At 35.3% G+C, this 18,712-nt stretch overlaps 1 protein-coding gene across 1 annotated transcript; it reads right to left on the bottom strand.

Annotated features, from left to right (window-relative positions):
- Positions 1-280: 280 nt before the first annotated feature.
- Positions 281-15,109, bottom strand: LOC127882056 (uncharacterized). The gene is made up of 8 exons (XM_052430458.1): positions 14,908-15,109; positions 13,685-13,711; positions 13,330-13,536; positions 13,128-13,184; positions 9,911-10,471; positions 4,208-4,363; positions 2,554-2,667; positions 281-1,141 (listed from the first exon to the last, which is right to left on the bottom strand). Exons 1-8 carry the CDS (start codon positions 14,957-14,959, stop codon positions 1,059-1,061), a joined length of 1,257 nt encoding a protein of 418 aa, XP_052286418.1. The 5' UTR covers positions 14,960-15,109; the 3' UTR covers positions 281-1,058.
- Positions 15,110-18,712: the final 3,603 nt, after the last annotated feature.

Consider the following 18,712-nt stretch of genomic DNA (forward strand, 5'->3'; position numbering starts at 1 on the left):
ATAACGCTTTTAAGAAAAACTGACTCGTTTACAAATAGTGTCGTATAAACAAATCAAAAAGCTGAGCGTGACGACAAAAGAGCTCGTATTATTCATAAAAAATGCGTATAAATGTAGACCCCTTACACCTGATACTACTTGTTGATAACATGTATTTACGTACACGGTAATTCGGCTCAAAAAAGCGCCATTATAAAATTTAAAAAAATCAATTAAAATCATTTTCGTCTGATATAAAAAACAACAAACATATACAAATTTAACTTATAATAAACTCCGTTATACCATTAAAATACACGTTAGCTTTACGCTATTCTAAAATGTGTATGAACATGTATGATCTGGACATTTACGTATATTAATCATAATTTGCTACGTTTTTTTATTTTGCATAATTTAACCCATTTATGCATAGCGTCTAAAAAAGGCCTTAGCAAACAGCGTAGACCCAGATGAGACGCCGCATGATGCGGCGTCTCATCAGAGTCTGCGCTGTTTGCTTAAATGAATTTCTGTACGAAATATTATAAATATAGAAATAAATATACTAGACATCCTTAATTTTGGAAATAAATTGAGACAATTTAGAAGGATGGGAGAGTCTACTAGGCATAAATGGGTTAATATCTGTTTATAGCGAGCGTTTTTTTTTGTAACAGCTGAAGGAAATAAACACTGATAATTCATAATGTTGAACATGATTGATACTATGAGTGGACATCAACCATACACATATATTGAAGTAAAACGCATATGTTTAACCCATTTATGCCTAGTGGACTCTCCCATCCTTCTTAATTGGATCAATGTATTTCCAAAAGAAGGGATGTGTAGTATATTTATTTATATATTAAGAATATTTATTGCAGAGATTCCTTTTGGCAAACAGCGCAGACCCTGATGAGACGCCGCATCTCATGCGCGGCGTCTCATCTGGGTCTACGCTGTTTGCCAAGGCCTTTTTCTAGACATTAGGCATAAATGGATTAAATAAGTTGCAAACATCTAACCACAAATTCACTTTTACAAACATCTTGCTCATCGTCACAACTGGAACATTACAGCGCTCTGTCGCATATTTTGTCGGCGGAATAACAAATGCCATCAGCGCATCGTTTGAAGCCCTCAGAACAGGGTGCACCTAAAATACGCCGCCAAAGTTACATTAAATAGTTAAATTGCAGTATTTATGCTTACAGTCACCTTTTTTTCCAATACAAGTAAGCTCTGGAATAAACTATTTGAATAATTCTACCATGTGCTATTAGTATTAAATTAATAATTAACTATTGCATTGCCCATGTAATTAATATTTCACAAAATCGAAACTGGGATTATTTTTCCTCACGACATTGGCGTGTTTTAATGCGTCGTTATCGTTTCTGCAATACAGTGTACTTAAAGAATATGGGCCGCGCTCTGTGGAAATGTGTAAGCACAGGCTAATAATTGCCGACACTTTCCGTATAAACTGATTTTTGCTAAGAAGAGACTTTCTTTAAACGAAAAATATCTTAAAAACGGACCGCACATGCTAATCTAGGATGACACTTAACGAGCATGCATTAAACCCGCTTTTCACAGAACACGACCCAAATGCATTGTCTAAATTGAACGAACCTGTTGTAAACATCTCGTCATGGTCACAGTAAACGGTTTCTGCCATATATATTATTTTGTATCAAACTATCGCCTTTATCTTCCTTAGAATATACGCTCTCATTGGCATGTAAAGTTGTTTAGTCTTTGCAATATTTGTTAATTTAGAACCCCATTAATTTCCCTTAGATCAAAACACCACTAGAACGCACTTTCGTATGGATGTTAATAGTGTTTGCAACATGTTAGACGTGCACTATCTGTAAACAAACGTAATATTTTATTGTGTATTTCTGTAGGTTGCTATACATCAGTCGATCAAATGGGCCACGTTGTCATAAAGTATTAACATTTCAACATAGGAATGTATACATGAAACAAGAACTATAATTTTGTCTATATAGGGGAAATCTAAAGAACGCTCCCACAGATGGGATCGGACTACTACTAAATTATCATTAATGTTTATTATTGGATAAACGTCTCTGTATCAAGCTACTATATATTATCCATTGTGTATTAACATTAATAATAATTTTCCAAAGACGTTGACTAAGAATAAAACGTGAAATTAAAATAGTATTAGCCATTTTTATATTGTAGTCGGACGCAATGGAACAAAGAATGATATAAATGGACACGTTGTATATGAAAAAGATATACAGATCATGAATATTGACGTTTTATTTGCATTCAGGATTGGTCCTAAAAGCAAAACGTGTCACTTAGGTGGATTATCCAATAGGAATAGTTGAAGTAAAACAGAAGGAAGTTGTGGTACTATTGTTAGAAAACACTTACATAGCACTATCTTATGAAATTATTACCTTACGTTTTGAATATGTATACCTAACCCTACGGCGTTTGAAACGTCAATTACGTTATTAGACGTATTAAAATCCAATTATATAATTACGCAGAGTGTAATGTTTTTAATGATAGTAAGATACTTACCGGAACAATTGAGCTCGTCCTCATGGTCAGGAGGGCAGTCGGGATTAGAGTCGCACACTTGTGATTGGAGTATGCAGTCGCCGTTTTTACACTTAAAATTGCCCGCGGGACAGCCTTAATGGACAATAATATACGTATGAGCCTTGTTCTGAGAAATGCTTGTGCGTAAAGTGTCATCCCAGAATAGCCTGTGCAGTCCGCACAGGCTAATCAGGGACGACACTTTCCGCCTAAATTGGATTTTCGGTAAAAAGGTTACTTCCTTGAAACTAAAAATACCAGAACAGCGGAAAGTGTCGTCCCTGATTAGCCTGTGCAGTCCGCTCAGGCTAATCTGGGACGACACTTAACGCACATGCATTAAGCCCAGTTTTCTCAGAACGCGGATCGTATTAGTTAGATGTGTTTTGTAAAAGATATGTTGATATACCAGAAGTTACCATAGTGAAAGTGGTGAGAGGTCCATTTTAGACTGGGATTGAGAAATTGGAACAAGTAAACAAAACACGGCTGAGACTAAGCTTGAAAGTAAAGCCTCTCTTGTTATATTGTTGTGCTAATGAATGATGGGTGATACGAAATAGGAAATTAATACTTTAATCATTATAAACATAAACACACAGGCGATGCCAGCATCGTAGTCAAGCTTAGGACCGACGAGTCACTTGTCTCGTTTTAAATTTGTGGACCACATCATTAAAATATAATTCTCATAGAATCGTATTGCAGAATAATTTCATTAAAGAAATCAAAACAAATTGAAGCACAGGTTTGTTCTGCGTCACTTGAATCGATTTATCTTAAAAATGAGGTAATTACTCTAGTACTTTACTAGTTATTGCCACAATACATTCGCGGAAATGTGATAACAAATTAATGTACAAACATATATCCACGTTTGCGTTGGCTAAAAGCATTGAACATCAATCAGTCCTCGCTAAGATAATAAAAATCGTAGTTTTAGTTAAATAAGCAGACACTTGTCTTGGACACGCGGACACGTGAGACGTGAGTTGTTTGTTTTCGCTTTTACGAATGTCCATAAAACATTTGGCCGCAATGATTCTATTATGGGATTATTTCATGAAAAAAATAATACCAGAATGACTTTTTTTTCAGTATTTTTTTCATGAAAAATACATATCCGAATGGCATGGATGTGTGTTCTTCTTTACATGTTCTATTGTGTATTCAAAGTATAGCAATTTATCAAACAAGGATATTGGCCGTGTTTTGCTAATGTTTCAAGCGTCCTGACTACGAGTCTACGACCACTCGAAGTATTGTTTATACTGCTTAATGGAACATAAAATCAGCACAATAAACACTTAAAATATGTAAGCTTAGCGAAAATTATTCGAAACTAGCTCGATGATAAAAAAGCGTGTGCGGGAAAACTGGACTCTGCTTAAGCAACTCATTTTAGTTTAACGAACGAACATCCGGGCATTTTTTGGGGTTCTTATCTAAAGTAAAAACAACAAATTAATATAATGCTCGGCAATTATGGAATTGTTAGCCAAACAGGAAGCCTGAACAGAATTTCACATGTGTGGTAAACGTTATAATCGGCATCCTGAAGAAATCTATATACGCACATATCTCTAAGAGGTTAAAAGCCAGTGATAAAGAATAGTTTGCTAACGAATATTACCTGGACTCGTTGTTGGTGTTGTTGGAGTCACCGTAGTCGTTGTTGCTGCGATACGATTCGTGGTCGTCGTAGATGATCTCGTTGTGGTTACGGTTGGGATCGTACGGTGAGTCGTTGTAGACGTGGTAAGAGTCGTCTTCGTTACAGGATCCCAATCTGCATAAAAGAATGTTTGTTAACGGCAAAGAAACCAAGTATTGATATATATCAAGTTATTTCAAACGTCCACCGATTGTGCATAGGAATCTTATGTTTACATTAGGAACATTACATTTGCGATAATTACGAAACAACTGCTCAAAACAGTTCACTACCGACATAATTGTTCTTAAAAGACTATGACGAAGTCGTTTACTTCAATGATGTGAATTGCACTATTAAGAATTCTTATTGGGGTTGGGGCATTTTTGTTTTTTCAACTTTGCTTTATTTTTGTCCACTACTTATTTGAGACATAGCAAAATATACCATCAATTATATATAACTTGTGTTACAATATAGCAAATAAGCGATAACTTAGCAGACATTACGCGTTGATAATACTTTATTTGAACCCATTTAAGCTTAGAGTACTCCCCCATCCTTCTAAATTGGATAAATTTATTTTCAAAATGAGGGATGTCTAGTATGTATATTTTTATATTTAGAATATTTCTTACAGAAATTCCTTTAAGCAAACAGCGCAGACCCTGATGAGACGCCGCATTATGCGGCGTCTCATCTGTGTCAACGCTGTGTGCCAAGGCCTTTTTTCTAGACGCAAGGCATAAATGGGTTAATTATCAACCTATTAATGTTGCCATTAAAATGATTTGAACAGCGTCGTTTTTGTTGGCCAAATTGAATATTTAATTGTTTCTATGAATGAATATATAATTCCTATTATATCAAACAAGCATTGCAATCATTCATAAATACATGTAACCCTTAACCTTAATAGTTGAAAAGGTTGAATTCCTTGTTGGAAGACTGAAACTTTTAGGCCATGCTACAGGCAGTAAGTGTTCCCGCTACATATAGTACTCATTTGAAATCTAAGTTATATCTCATCTAAGACAGCTCCACCGAAAACGAATTGCAATAAGTCAATAAGTAAATTAATAACAAATTGTAAATAATAGATATATTTTAGGCAATGCTACAGACAGTCAGTGTTCCTGCTACTTATAATACTCATTAGAAATCTAAGTTATATCTCATCTTAGACAGCTCCACAGAAAAAGCATCGCAATAAGTCAATAAGTTAATTATTAACAGCGTGTTAGTAATAGATCTATTGATTAAAAGATATATCATACGTTATTATTAACAAAAATAGAAAACTGATTTAACACGTGCACAACTAATTATATGTTGCATACGTGTACTAAAGTAAAATACATTTACTCACAATCGTCACAAATTGTAAACAAACAGTTGAACACTGACTGGTTTGAGGCTTCAACCATGATGACATATAAACACATCAAGCCCAGACATTCCGTAAGTTTCATTTCGCCTACTAAACGACTTTCACCACTCTTGCTAATCCGACGAGCGACTTTATAAATTATTTCAATTGTCTGAACAAGGTTCTGAACAAAGTTTAATTATCATGTTTACGGATGTTACAATAACGCTGAACGTTGACGTCTGTCAAGCGTCATGAACTTTATACCACGCTTGAATAGGACGTGTATTCGTTCATAATAGTCCCTTTTGCGGTCGCTTAAGTCATTAGTTTATTCGATCAAACTTTACTGTATAATAATATCGTGTCACCGCGATTTAAAATTGTAATACAATGTACTAGATTTTTACGGAATACTGTTAGGGCCATCGCGATTACACATTAAAATCCAGAGGGCGACAATGCGATAGTGCGATAGTACGATTGCGACAATGCGATAGTACGATGGCGACAATGCGATCGTACGACGGCGATAATGCGATAGTACGATGGCGACAATGCGACAGTACGATGACGACAAGAAACAGTGCGACAATAACATGGCGACAATGCGATAGTACGATGCGTAATTTTTCCTAGATGGAGCCCCTTTAAAAAATACTTTACAATTCGGCATACCTTAACATCAATACCCATTCTATAACTTAATAAGACTTTGACTTCATTATAACTGTAACCTCTTTCAAAGTACATTGTTGTAAAGTCATCTATTTTGTTTCTGCAATAAGAATAGTTTGTGTACCGGAAGGCGCTCGTCGACAATGCTCTAATATGATGGCGACAATGCGATAGTACGATGGCGACACAGCGATAGTACGATGGCGACAATGCGATAGTACGATGGCGACAATGCGATTATGCGACCGTACGATGCCGACAATTCGACAGGGCGACAATACGATGGCGACAGTGCGATAGTACGATGGCGACAATGCGATAATACGATGACGACAGTACCATAACTATCGCATTGTCGCCATCATTCTATCGCGTTTTCCCATTGTCGCCATCGTACAATCGCATTGTCGCCATCGTACTATCGCATTGTCGCCATCGTACTATCGCATTATCGCATTGCCGCCCTCTTGATTTTAATGTGTAACCACGATTGCCCTTACGGTATTCCGTAGCTTTTAGTTTGCAACTTCAAGGTCTAACAGCCCATTATGTCACAGATCCCTGGTTCATATTATCATTTGCGTTAACCGAGTTAAAGACCCAGGGTTGTTGAACATCCTGCAGTTTGACAACTTACTATTTGTATCAGCATTGTTGAGAATAATTGGCAGTGAATAACAAAAACAAAGATTTCAGATGGGACAATATTAAAGTCCTCTGGAAGATTCATATGCCCAACATCAATGTTGCAATCGATAGACCTGTGTCCAATACCACAGAACACAAAGAAAGACAGGTTTGCCACAAAGCTAACTATATAAGCTACCAAGTGTGACAATGAAGGACTGAAACTGTCAATAATACTTGATAGACATTTTTGTTTGGTCAACATCAACGACGCCTCATTCAGATAGCGGAGGGAGAATGAAACACGTTTACTCAAAGCAAAGGGCACATATCGTAGATTGAGGCGTCCAATGAGCAAGTGAAGTGCCAGTCTAGTGGTTAGGTACTAGAAAAGGGATCTTAAACATAAAATCAAAAGCAGGTGTTAAAAAATAAGCATAAATATACATAAATAAGATGCAAACAAAGAGTGCATGCCTTAAAATTCGCAAAAATTATAACTAAATTGTGATTTAAAACAAGGAAAAGTGGTTTTGCTAGACCATGTCAGTGACTGTTTCAGTATTATGTACGACTCATTGAATATAATTAACAGTGAACCAAATGACATGCGATCGGAAAGAAATTTATGAAACAAATAAGAATGCAATATAAGATTCAAGAAACAAAAGGGTTGCAAATATAATACGACATTTAAAAAAAAAAAGAATGCGTGACACTTAAATATACTATTAATAACAGATTAATGATTGCTCAAATTTAATGTGGTCATGAAAAACGTAAGATTATTTTCGGACTAGAGACATTGTTCAAATTCCGACTTGGTACTTTCCAATCGGTCAAACATAACGCCAACACGTGAATAACAAAAAAAGTTACGTATTCGAAGGCATTGAATATCTGAAGGTGAAACACATCTTAAAAGTAAACGTCAATATTGAAGTAACCGGCAAAATTAAGGCTGAATTGAAAAAAAAATCAGAATCATCATAGGCATTATTGAAAACAAAGTAAAAACTGTAGTTTATTGTCCTTACCCTACCAAGAATATTGGATTAATACACGTAAACCTAGATTCCAATTACTGTTGTCACGTCATTCTCATTTGTTACTTACGTTTCATAGAGCGTTTATAAACTTATTACATGTCACTGTGCTGTTACGGTAACGTTATTTATTTGATTTATTAACATTACTCTTTTGCATCGTGTCAATTAAGCAAAACAGCACCTACAATAAAGTTTAAAAGTTGTGTTAAATAAAGGTTGAAATGTTGGTTTACGATCGCAATAATGCAATGTTGACAATGAAATCGTATTAACCTGCTTTTAACGTGTTTGCAAATTAAAATAAAGTATTTAGAATCGCATAAATAACACTCAGAGCATAACCTTTCTGAAACGTAGTGTCATATTTACCCTTCACCACTTAAATGCGTATTGTTAGTTCCTAAGAAAGTTAAATCTTATTAAAGGCCTTTCTAACTAGATCGAAGTTTTAAAGGTATCAGTTCCAACCCTTATATACTGATGAGCAGCAAGCAATATAAATCCTGAACACACTGTGAGTAACTGGAAGGCTGTTCTGTTGTTGTTTTTTTTTGCTGTTTGCACATAGCCATTTTCACTTTGCTTCTGAGTGGGAAAGGATAAATGTAAAGATGTGTTTCAATTTGTTTCGCATACACTACAGGTAAAAACAACTGTTTTATGCACAATGTGTTACAGTAAATTGGTCTATGAAACCATGTGGTTTTACATCAAGCACTGAGCTATAAACCGATACATCAACAAAAGCATTATCTGATTGACAAGTCACAACTTGGCATTTGTATTGCAAACTATGAGCTAACTGGTTAAGGCAATCTATTGAAGCTTACAATTATATTAATCTGTACGAAAACATGCGTCCGTTAAATATGTTGCCATTGAAATATTAACAGATTTTTTTCAATGTATTATCTTTTGTAGTTAACTACTACATAAATCTCAGTGTTAACCCATTTATGCCTAGCGTCTAGAAAAAATGCCTTGGCAAACAGCGTAGATCCAGATGAAACGCCGCATGAAGCGGCGTTTCATCAGGGTCTCGCGGTTTGCTTAAAGGCATTTCTGTAAGAAATATTCTAAATATAGAAATAAATATACTAGACATCCCTAATTTTGGAAATAAATTGATCCAATTTAGAAGGATGGGAGAGTCCACTAAGCATAAATGGGTTAAACTACTGTATCTGTTCATGCATGCGTTTGAAGATATGCACATAGCACATGATTCATCTGCAGTAGTAAAATGCTGTGTGCAGTAGCTTGTTTTTACAGACAATCACTTAAACATACCTACGACTTGATGTTTTCTTACCTTCATTTGAATTTGTCACCCTTAGAAAATAAGTTTTCTGTAACACGCGAAATACAATTGTTTCTATAATCCAGTTTTGGTTACAACGTTAAGGCATCTCCGTCACCCATTTAATCGGTGATTAACTGCGAAGCGCATTCAACGTTTTATAATGACTTGAAGGTTGACAAAATCTTTCAGGAAACAATCATGCCACTGATTGTATATTTGTTAGTGATCATAACAAACTACCTATGTGCCTTGTGCACATATTTAGTTTCTACTGACACTCATGGAGGACAAACTGACGGCAAAGAAAATAATTCTGCATCAAGTTCTGCCCTACTGTCGTCTTTAATTTCTGGACCATTTTTTTTCAACAATTGTATTTTACCAACCACTTTCGGTACATTTAGCCCGAATGATAATTTACAGTAGTTTAAAGGATCCGGTATATTTAAAAGAAAATAAACAACACCTTCTCATTAAAATAATTACTTAGGAAAATAACAGACTACCGCGAAATAACAGACAATCGTGAGGCTTCGACTTTTAAAAATTTGGTTAACGTTTTTCACGGAAATGTTGCAGTGTTCTTATAATGCTTATACCTCTTAGGACTAGATGACTAGACCGTTGTCTAAAAATAATTAACCAACTAATATTACCTGGAATTGTGGTTGGAGTTGTTGGAGTTGCAGTAGTTGTTGTTGTTGTGATACGATTCGTAGTCGTCTTAGATGGAGTCGAACTAGTTGAAGCTGGAGTCACGGAAGTCATTGTTGAGGTCGCAGTTGTTGTCCTTGCAGTATTTGATATCGTGGATTGTGTAGTTGTAATTTTTAAAGGAGTCGTAGTATTTTGAATTTGAGTTTGAGTGTGAGTGATCGTTCTTGGAGTCGCAGTAGCGTTGGTCTGAGTCGAAGAAGTCGTTCTTGGAATATTATTAGGTGTTGTACGAGTCGTGAATTGAATTCTTTGAGTTGTAGAAGTCGTAATTGGCGTTGAGTTATTCGTTATTGGAGTCGTACCAGTCGTGGTTTGAGTTGTTGATGTCGTAATGGGTGTCGTTATAGTCCTTGTTCGGGATGAAAATGCCGTTTTTGGAGTAGTATTAGTTGTTCTAATGGTAGTTAACCACGTAGTGGGAGTCGTAGTGGTTATGGTTTTGGTATTCTTTTGAGTTGTTGTAGACATTGTTGTACTCGTCCTTGTTTTAGGATCACCTTCTGCAAAATACAATATGAGTCGTGCTATGTGAAAAGGGCGTTTAATGCATGTGCGTTAAGTGTCGTCCCAGATAAGCCTGTGCAGTCCGCACAGGCTAATCAGGGACGACCATTTCCGCGTTAAGATATTTTTCGCTTCAAGAAAGTCTCTTCATAGCCAAATTCAGTTTAGGCGGAAAGTGTCCTTCATGATTAGCCTGACATTGATTTCTATATTTAGAACATTTCTTACAGAAATTCCTTAAAGCAAACAGCGCAGACCCTGATGAGACGCCGCATCATGCGGCGTCTCATCTGGGTCCACGCTGTTTGCCAATGCCTTTTTTCTAGACGCTAGGCATACATGGGATAACCACTTGTTTCAATGATGTTGTGTACGAAAACGGAACATGGTGTACATATCGAGTTATGTACCAAAACCAGTTTACAAAGCACTTGATACTTAATAGCTCTTTGAAACGATGATGCAGGCGTTTGATAAATTCAAGTGAAAAAACATTATTTATAGGACATTATAACAGGAAATTCAAACTAGATAAACTTTGCATATTGTCCCAGTATTTATCCGCAAAATAGCAAAAAGTATTCCATTAATTATGAATCTTATTTTGCAATAAAGAAAACGCATATATGTAAGTTCTAGGCCGACATGACGCGTTGATAATACTTACTACTGTGCAATTCCAAAATCATGATTTTGCCATTTAAATTACTTTGGCAATATTGTTTTCGTCGGCCACATTAATAAAACACATCCGCGAATGAACATATTATTTCGAGTATAACATACAATTATTAAATTTTTTGATAAATACACTGTACCGTTGTTGTAAGATTTATTCCCTTCAACGTGAAATTGCGAAATTAAATGGCAGTCAGTGTTCTCCGTTCATAAAATTACCATACGAAATCACAAAAAGTGCAAAATAGGTCAATGTATTATGGTTTAAACACAAACAAGCATAGTCAAGAATTTAACTTACGGCTCTTAGTGAATAGGTTATGGCACATAATATACCAAAGATGGTCAACTTCCTGAAGAAAGCACCAAAATTTGTATGAAGCTATTAAATATACCCTTAATAAAATAAGACGTGAGGACACGCTCTATCTTTCCTGGAATCTACTTTTAAACCAATTTTAAAAAGGGAGGTAAAAACCGACTTTTCAGAGATAGAGATTTTCCTGAAATTGCTATATTTCACAATTTGTGTGTGTTAAAATGATTTAAATGTTAAAATAATGCAATATTATGAATGCGAGCTGCGTGAACTGTTGAAATTGTATGGAGATTCATTGATGCATCGCATGATAATACGCCAAATTCGTGCTTGAAAGGGGAGATAATAAGTACATTACCTTTAGTACATATACAAACTTGTATAACATTAGAAGTAAATATATTTAATAGCCGTATCATACAGTATTTACCCTCATTTCAAATCTATAGGTAAATCAGTATTATATTAAACATTATTTTGTCAATATTTGATATTGCACTTGTTCTTCACCTTTTACAAGTCATTTTTTACTTCCGTTAGTATCCAAAACCTCATTTATAAACATGTGTAACTGCAAACTTCACTGACTGTTTCCATTGATTAAAAGATGATCAGGCAATAATATTTCATTCTAATGTTTTGTTTAGTGAAAGATTAAAATATTGTTTTAATCTAACTCTAAAATAATTAAAGACACTGATAGAAGATAGTATTTACAACGATCTAAGTGACAAAAGCTAGGGTTTCGATGATTAAGTAAATTTTATGCAAGTATTGGCCAGGTAATAAACTAAATTATTTAAAATATTTGTTATTTTGGTACCTATATGCAAATGTAAAAATAGTTTAAAACGAAGGCTAAGCTTTATCACTGGGTTCTAGAAATTATGTACAGTCTAGGTATAAATCAAAAGAAATTACATATCTCCACACGTCAACATTTTTTTGTTTTGCTTACAGAATATCTAACCTGGCGTGCTGGCTGAGGGGCTTACTAACAATATGGCTGTTGTCCATCTGATATTACTAACAATTATACTAACCATGGCTAAAACGGTCACACTTGCAAGTTGATTTGGACCTTAAGAGGTACCCGAAGAAAAGGCGCCTACTGACTGGAAGCTTTGTTTATTTTGCCAGTTAAAGACAAACGAACCTCTCACCGACCCAACAAATAATTATAAGAAATCATTTGATATTAATAAGACTTATCAAGAGTTAGCTAGAAGGGTCCAGACATTATCTGATCTTAATTCCCTTCCGTTTTATGTAGATGTAAACAGAATGGATAACGGTGATGACATTTGGAAAACTTTAGTAATAAATAAAGCCTGAATCTCATTTATATAATCATTAAGGTATATTGTACTAACACATGCGATTTGCAGACTGTGCTTGTTAATTTTTGGACGACACGTTACGCGAATGCATTATGCCTGGTGTTCCTAGCGCGCGGCTCAATTATAAACTTATAGTAAAATAATAATACGTGCAAAAAGGTTTCTTTTTTTTAAATTAGCATTATTTCACGTTTTATGAACGGTTCAATTAATAAAACAAAATGTCATTAAAAGTACGGAAAATGTATTTTACACGAATAAAGGAAGAGTACAGGCATATTGTCAAAACGAAACCAGCATGTAGTTAACATTTACCAATAGGCGTCGTAGGTGTAGGGTGCGGGGACTGTGCAGTTGGAGTCAACCATCCATCTAAAATGAATATAAATACATATAGACATTAGCTTTTATATGCTATTATGTTTAACACGACCGTTAGTACTGAAATGTGCCGTGAATAGCTTTGGAGGTCACGAATATTATGTAGTTGTGATTAAATATACCAATGCAATGTTACCTTCACACACAAAGGCGCCAACATGGTTGCAAACTCCTTTTGACGAATCAAACTGGGTGCCTGGCGAACAGTTGTGCCTCACCCAGTAGTAGGTCACCGTTGCGTCATCATGGGTTGCCAAGGTAGCGCATTGACAGAACGAGGTGCAGTTCGTGCCGGGCATGAGTCTCAAGCGGATCTCATCATGCTCGTATTTAGAGCATGTGGCTGAATTGTAATACATAAACGTCGTAAATTGTCTACGAACAGTGCGCTGTATTAACGAGAGTTCTTGATTCAAAAGTGTTCAATTTTTATCTTAAGAAAATAACAGAGTTGTTGAGGACAAACTGTAATTTCTTAAATATTTACTTACCCCGCTCTCTACAGCCATCACTTGTGTCTGAAAGAAACGAGATATATTACCCTTATGAAATGTTTTGTGGAAAATGTGTACACACATTAGATAAAATAAAGCCTTTCTTTCGGATTGTGTGTGTGCAATTGAACGATATAGAAGTTCATTTTCCGATTTTATGTTTTATATATTTCCGAAACGTTCTTCCTGTAACTTTATTAATCGTGTTGGTAAGATTGTGTCACTTTGCAATCCCTTGCAGGATTTGATTAGGCCCTGTTTTTGGCATGCCAATTTACTAGTTAATCGGAATGAGGTGATAGTAACTGGCCCTTCTTATTACTTGCCTATAAAGTAGTACAGTGTTATAATGTTTTCACTAAAGATAAGAATGTAAGCGATACCAGCAAATATTATTCTCATATTGTCAGGTATTGCTCCATACATGAGATACAACTCGTTCACTATTTGTCTTTGGAGATCAGATACAGCAGGAAACTGTGTATAAAACGTTAGGAATTTTGGTAGACGGCTTTCCGAGAGGGTTTCAAAACGTTCTGAATATGTTTACCACGTTTATGTCTGAGCAACAAAAACGTCTGATTGTTGAAAACTTCCAAACTTGTCCATTCTCGGGAAAAACTGGGCGTTTTGCCTGTTCGAAAGTGTCGCCCAAGACTAGCATGTGCAGTCCGCAAAGGCTAATCTGGGACGATACTTTCCACCTAGAGTAGATTTTCGTTAAAAAAAAATCAAAGCATTCCTTAAACGCTGAAATAGTCGCAAAAGATTAGCCTGTGTGATTGCACAGGCTAATCGGGGAAGAACCTCGCTGATATGTGTGTAAACAAAAATATTGTACAGACTTTTCAAAAACTACCAACTAAACAAAGCAACAGCACTTTATTATGACGTTAATATAGATAAATATAGCATGCCCTTTTTAATTGCCCGCACAACAATATCAATTTATAATTGAAAAGTTATTTAAACGTATGCTTAATATACGGCTGTACAGCTATATGCCGCTCAGAAACGTCCATTTTCGTTGGAATTCTATCCTATTATTATTATAAACGATGAAACATATAATAGCAATATTTATCGTTTTTCTTCTGTTTATGAAAAACTATTTGTTTATTCTATAGTAAAATAACAATACAAAATAATGGTTGGTAAAAGTTGTTTTTTTTCATTTTTTTAATTAAAAAACGGTTTTGAGTATTCATAATAACACTTACCTGAAATAATACCCGACAAAATAACTAATGACATCGTTTTAATCCAGGACATTTTCTAAGCGACAAATGAAATCAACTTATATCGGAACGTACAAATTAACGAATGAATCCACTGTAATAACATAAAATTACAAGGTGTAACAGAATGTTTTATCTATCGACCCGTACATTAAGGAAGGGCGTATAGTTCCCTATACGCCCGTGTTTTACATACCGAAACTAAATGATATCAGATTTATATATATATTGATGACGGGAATGCACTTGTGAAAGGTTCTAAAAAAACAACATAGATTGTAATTAAGGACCTATTATATAATTTACAATTAAACTACTTGTAGATAATTGTGGTATTGTTAGATGATATAAATGGTTGCAAAGAAGTGATTAAGAAACGGAATCACGGTATACTATTTTCTTAAGTTATCGCAAGAGACGTACATCTGAATAAAGCTTTCCAAAGCTGTATGATTTGTCTCCATTCTTTAAAATGTATATGCATATGAAAGTTTGCTAGAGGATAAGAAAGTTTTGGGTACCCCAGATTTTAGATTTGTGTAAAAGCATGCATGGATTTCACATTAGAAACGTCAACAATGAGTTTAAACCCATTTATGTCTGGTGGACTCTCCCGTCCTTCGAAATTTATAAATTTATTTCCAAAATTAGGGATGTCTAGTATATTTATTTCTATATTTAGAATATTTCTTACAGAAATTCCTTTAAGCAAACAGCGCAGACCCAGATGAGACGCCGCATCATGCGGCGTCTCATCTGGGTATACGCTGTTTGCCAATTGTTTTTTTCTAGACACTAGGCATACATGGGTTAACATTTTGGTTAAACCCGATTTCATTTAAAGAATGTGCACGGGTGATACTGACACATTCAAGGCTGTGTTCTGTGAAGAAAAGAGGCTAAGTATTGGAGACATATAGAGACCGCTTTGTTTGTTGTAATGGAATAGAGCACACCGCGGTCTTCATGCGGCCATGGTATCATATCGAGTCCACTCAAAAAATTAATTGTCAAGTGAGTCGAAATATAAACATTAAATTTTGGTGAATTTATATTACAATGTATATTCTCTTTCGATATTAACTGGTTTTTGAATATGACGTGCATAGATCTAGTTAGGTGTTGCATAAGTATAAGCTTATTAAGGTAAAAAAAACAACAACCGAACTTATAGTCTTCACGAGATGTCATATTGTTCGTACAGCCGAGCAAAAAAGTTTATCAACAAAAACCTAATTATGTGATATGTGAACCAAAAATGTGAACAATACTAAAAAAAGTTTCAAAAACACGAAAATAAAACAACGTCATGAAAACAACAAAATGACAATATTGCACTGCGCGTATAATTCGCAAGTGTTATTTCGACAATGAAGGCTGTTTGGTGTCTTAAACGTGTTTATGTTCCCACTTACCAGTTCTGTAGAGCTTCCAACAACAATTTAGATATACATGTATTAATTATTTGGTCATATTCCGTTATCATAGGCTTTGTCATAAGGCTACTATATACATACATATGAGCCGAGTTATGAGAAAACTGGGTTTAATGCATGTGCGTAAAAAGTCGTCCCATATTAGCCTGTGCAGTCCGCACAGGCTAAACGAAAAATACAATAAAAGTGGAATGTGTCGTCCCTGATTAGCCTGTGCGAACTGCACAGGCTAATCGGGGACGACACTTACGCACATGCATTAAATCCAGCTTTCTCAGAACCCGTCTCATATAAATATTTACATCTCATTCAGACGTTTGCACAACAAAATGATGCAAGAGAGTTTGGTAATTTTTGGTAGCTTTAACGAATTTGTTTCACTAAAACTTGATTTGTTTCACGGGTGTTCGTTTTAATTACGGGTTAACCGTGACGTTACCATAAAAGACTATATAAAATTGCGCCATTTGTGCTATTGTCAGTTCATTAGCTACGTTTTATTATATGCACGTTCACACACACTGACATTGCGTTGTGAGTTTGTTTTCTCATGCAGCACATAACAATTACAAATATAAATTCTCTTTTTTTATAATGACGATACCTTTAGCACTACCACAAAACGTAATATGAAACACTTAGCCTAATGCATTTGCTTTTAATGTATAAAACACACCAGCGTTCTTTGTTAACCGCGATACGTTATGCGTGTCCTTTTAATAAGATAAACCGTTCCCCATTCTGATTCAGAGCGTGTGCAAAGAGATAAACGGACCGTGCTCTTTGAAAAGGGGGTTTAATGCATGTGTGCAAAGTGTACTCACAGATTAGCCTGTGCAGTCCGCACAGGCTTATCAGGGACGACAATTTCCGCCTTAACGTGATTTTTGCTACGAAGGGACCATCTTTAAACAAGAAATACAATAACAGCGGAAAATTTCTTGCTTGATTAGCCTATGCGGACAACACAGACTTATCTGGGACGACACAATAAGCACATGCATCAAACCTCTTTTTCACAGAGCTCGGTCCAAATATATTTGCATATAAAGTGACACTCAACAGTAAATGTTTTGTTATTACGGATTTGTCAACAATGTCCGGATATGATGATCTCATGTTCACGATTTGAACAAGAAAATGCGTAGGTTTAATGCTTACTCGAATAACTGCGCCCATATCCGGTTTTTAAGGCTTACGAAGAAATGTGGGAGCGTAGAAGTATTTAAGGAGATTAGATGCAGAGTAATGTGGGTTTTTTTCTGCGTAGTTGACTCAGATAACGTCTGTTTGGTGTTTCGTTAGGCATTCGTTGTTTTTCAACGCGAGATCACAATGCGCGGTCGCATTATTTACAGTATTAAACCAAATATTTTCCGAAAGTGTGAAAAGGGTTAAAGGAAGAAGAAACATCGTTATTGATTTCTATTTGGTATACAAATAAACTTTCAGTAGTTAAACTACGGTTGCACTTAACAATTACCCGTTCATTTGGAAATTGTTTCAATTCACTTTAAATGTTCTCATGGCACGGTAGAAGAACACACTGCAGAATATTGTGAATACAAAGTGAAACGGCTATACGAGATCTTTAATAAATAAAACACGTTATAAGTTATGAATAGTTAAAAGAAAGTTGATGTTTTTGAAGAATTTGTAGATGAAAATCATGAAAATACACGTCTTATTAAATCTAAAATACGCTTCGTATTTAGTCTCGGAAAAGCCCCAATATTATGTGCGTATGTTTTTGTGCATCATAATTTACAAGTCGTTTCTCAAACAAATAGATTAAACGCTACGGTGGAGTCGAAGTGCGATGAAAACAAGATTCAAGTGACGCAGAACAAACCTGTGCTTCAATTTGTTTTGATTTTTTAATGACATTATTCTGCAATACGATTCTCAGATATTTATATTTTTGATGATGTGGTCAACAAATTTAAAACGAGGCAAATGACTCGTCGTTTTTAAGCTTGACTACGATGCTGGCATCGCCTGTGTGTTTATGTTTATAATGATTACAGTAATAATTTCCTATTTCGTATCACCCATCATTCATTAGCACAATAATATAACAAGAGAGGCTTTACTTTCAAGCTTAGTCTCATATGTGTTTTGTTTACTTGTTCCAATTTCTAAATCCCAGTCTAAAACGGACCTCTCACCAGTTTTAGTATGGTAACTTTTGGTATAACAACATATTCTTTACACAACACATCTAAATAATACGATCCGCGTTCTGAGAAAACTGGGCTTAATGCATGTGCGTAAAATGTCGTCCCAGATTAGCCTGTGAAGTCCGCACAGGCCAATCAGAGACGACACTTTCCGCTGTTATGGTATTTTTA

This window comes from Dreissena polymorpha, chromosome 5 (genome assembly GCF_020536995.1).
Source record: "Dreissena polymorpha isolate Duluth1 chromosome 5, UMN_Dpol_1.0, whole genome shotgun sequence".
Lineage (NCBI taxonomy): Eukaryota > Metazoa > Mollusca > Bivalvia > Myida > Dreissenidae > Dreissena > Dreissena polymorpha.

Bases quoted from the DNA above. Each gene is read 5' to 3' on its own strand.
- LOC127882056 (XM_052430458.1), bottom strand. From the start codon at position 14,959: ATGTCCTGGATTAAAACGATGTCATTAGTTATTTTGTCGGGTATTATT. The intron at 4,364-9,910 runs GTAATATTAGTT...TCTTTTATGCAG, and splicing joins AACTCCAACCACAATTCCAG to ATTGGGATCCTGTAACGAAG. The intron at 1,142-2,553 runs GTAAGTATCTTA...GGCGTATTTTAG, and splicing joins GGACGAGCTCAATTGTTCCG to GTGCACCCTGTTCTGAGGGC.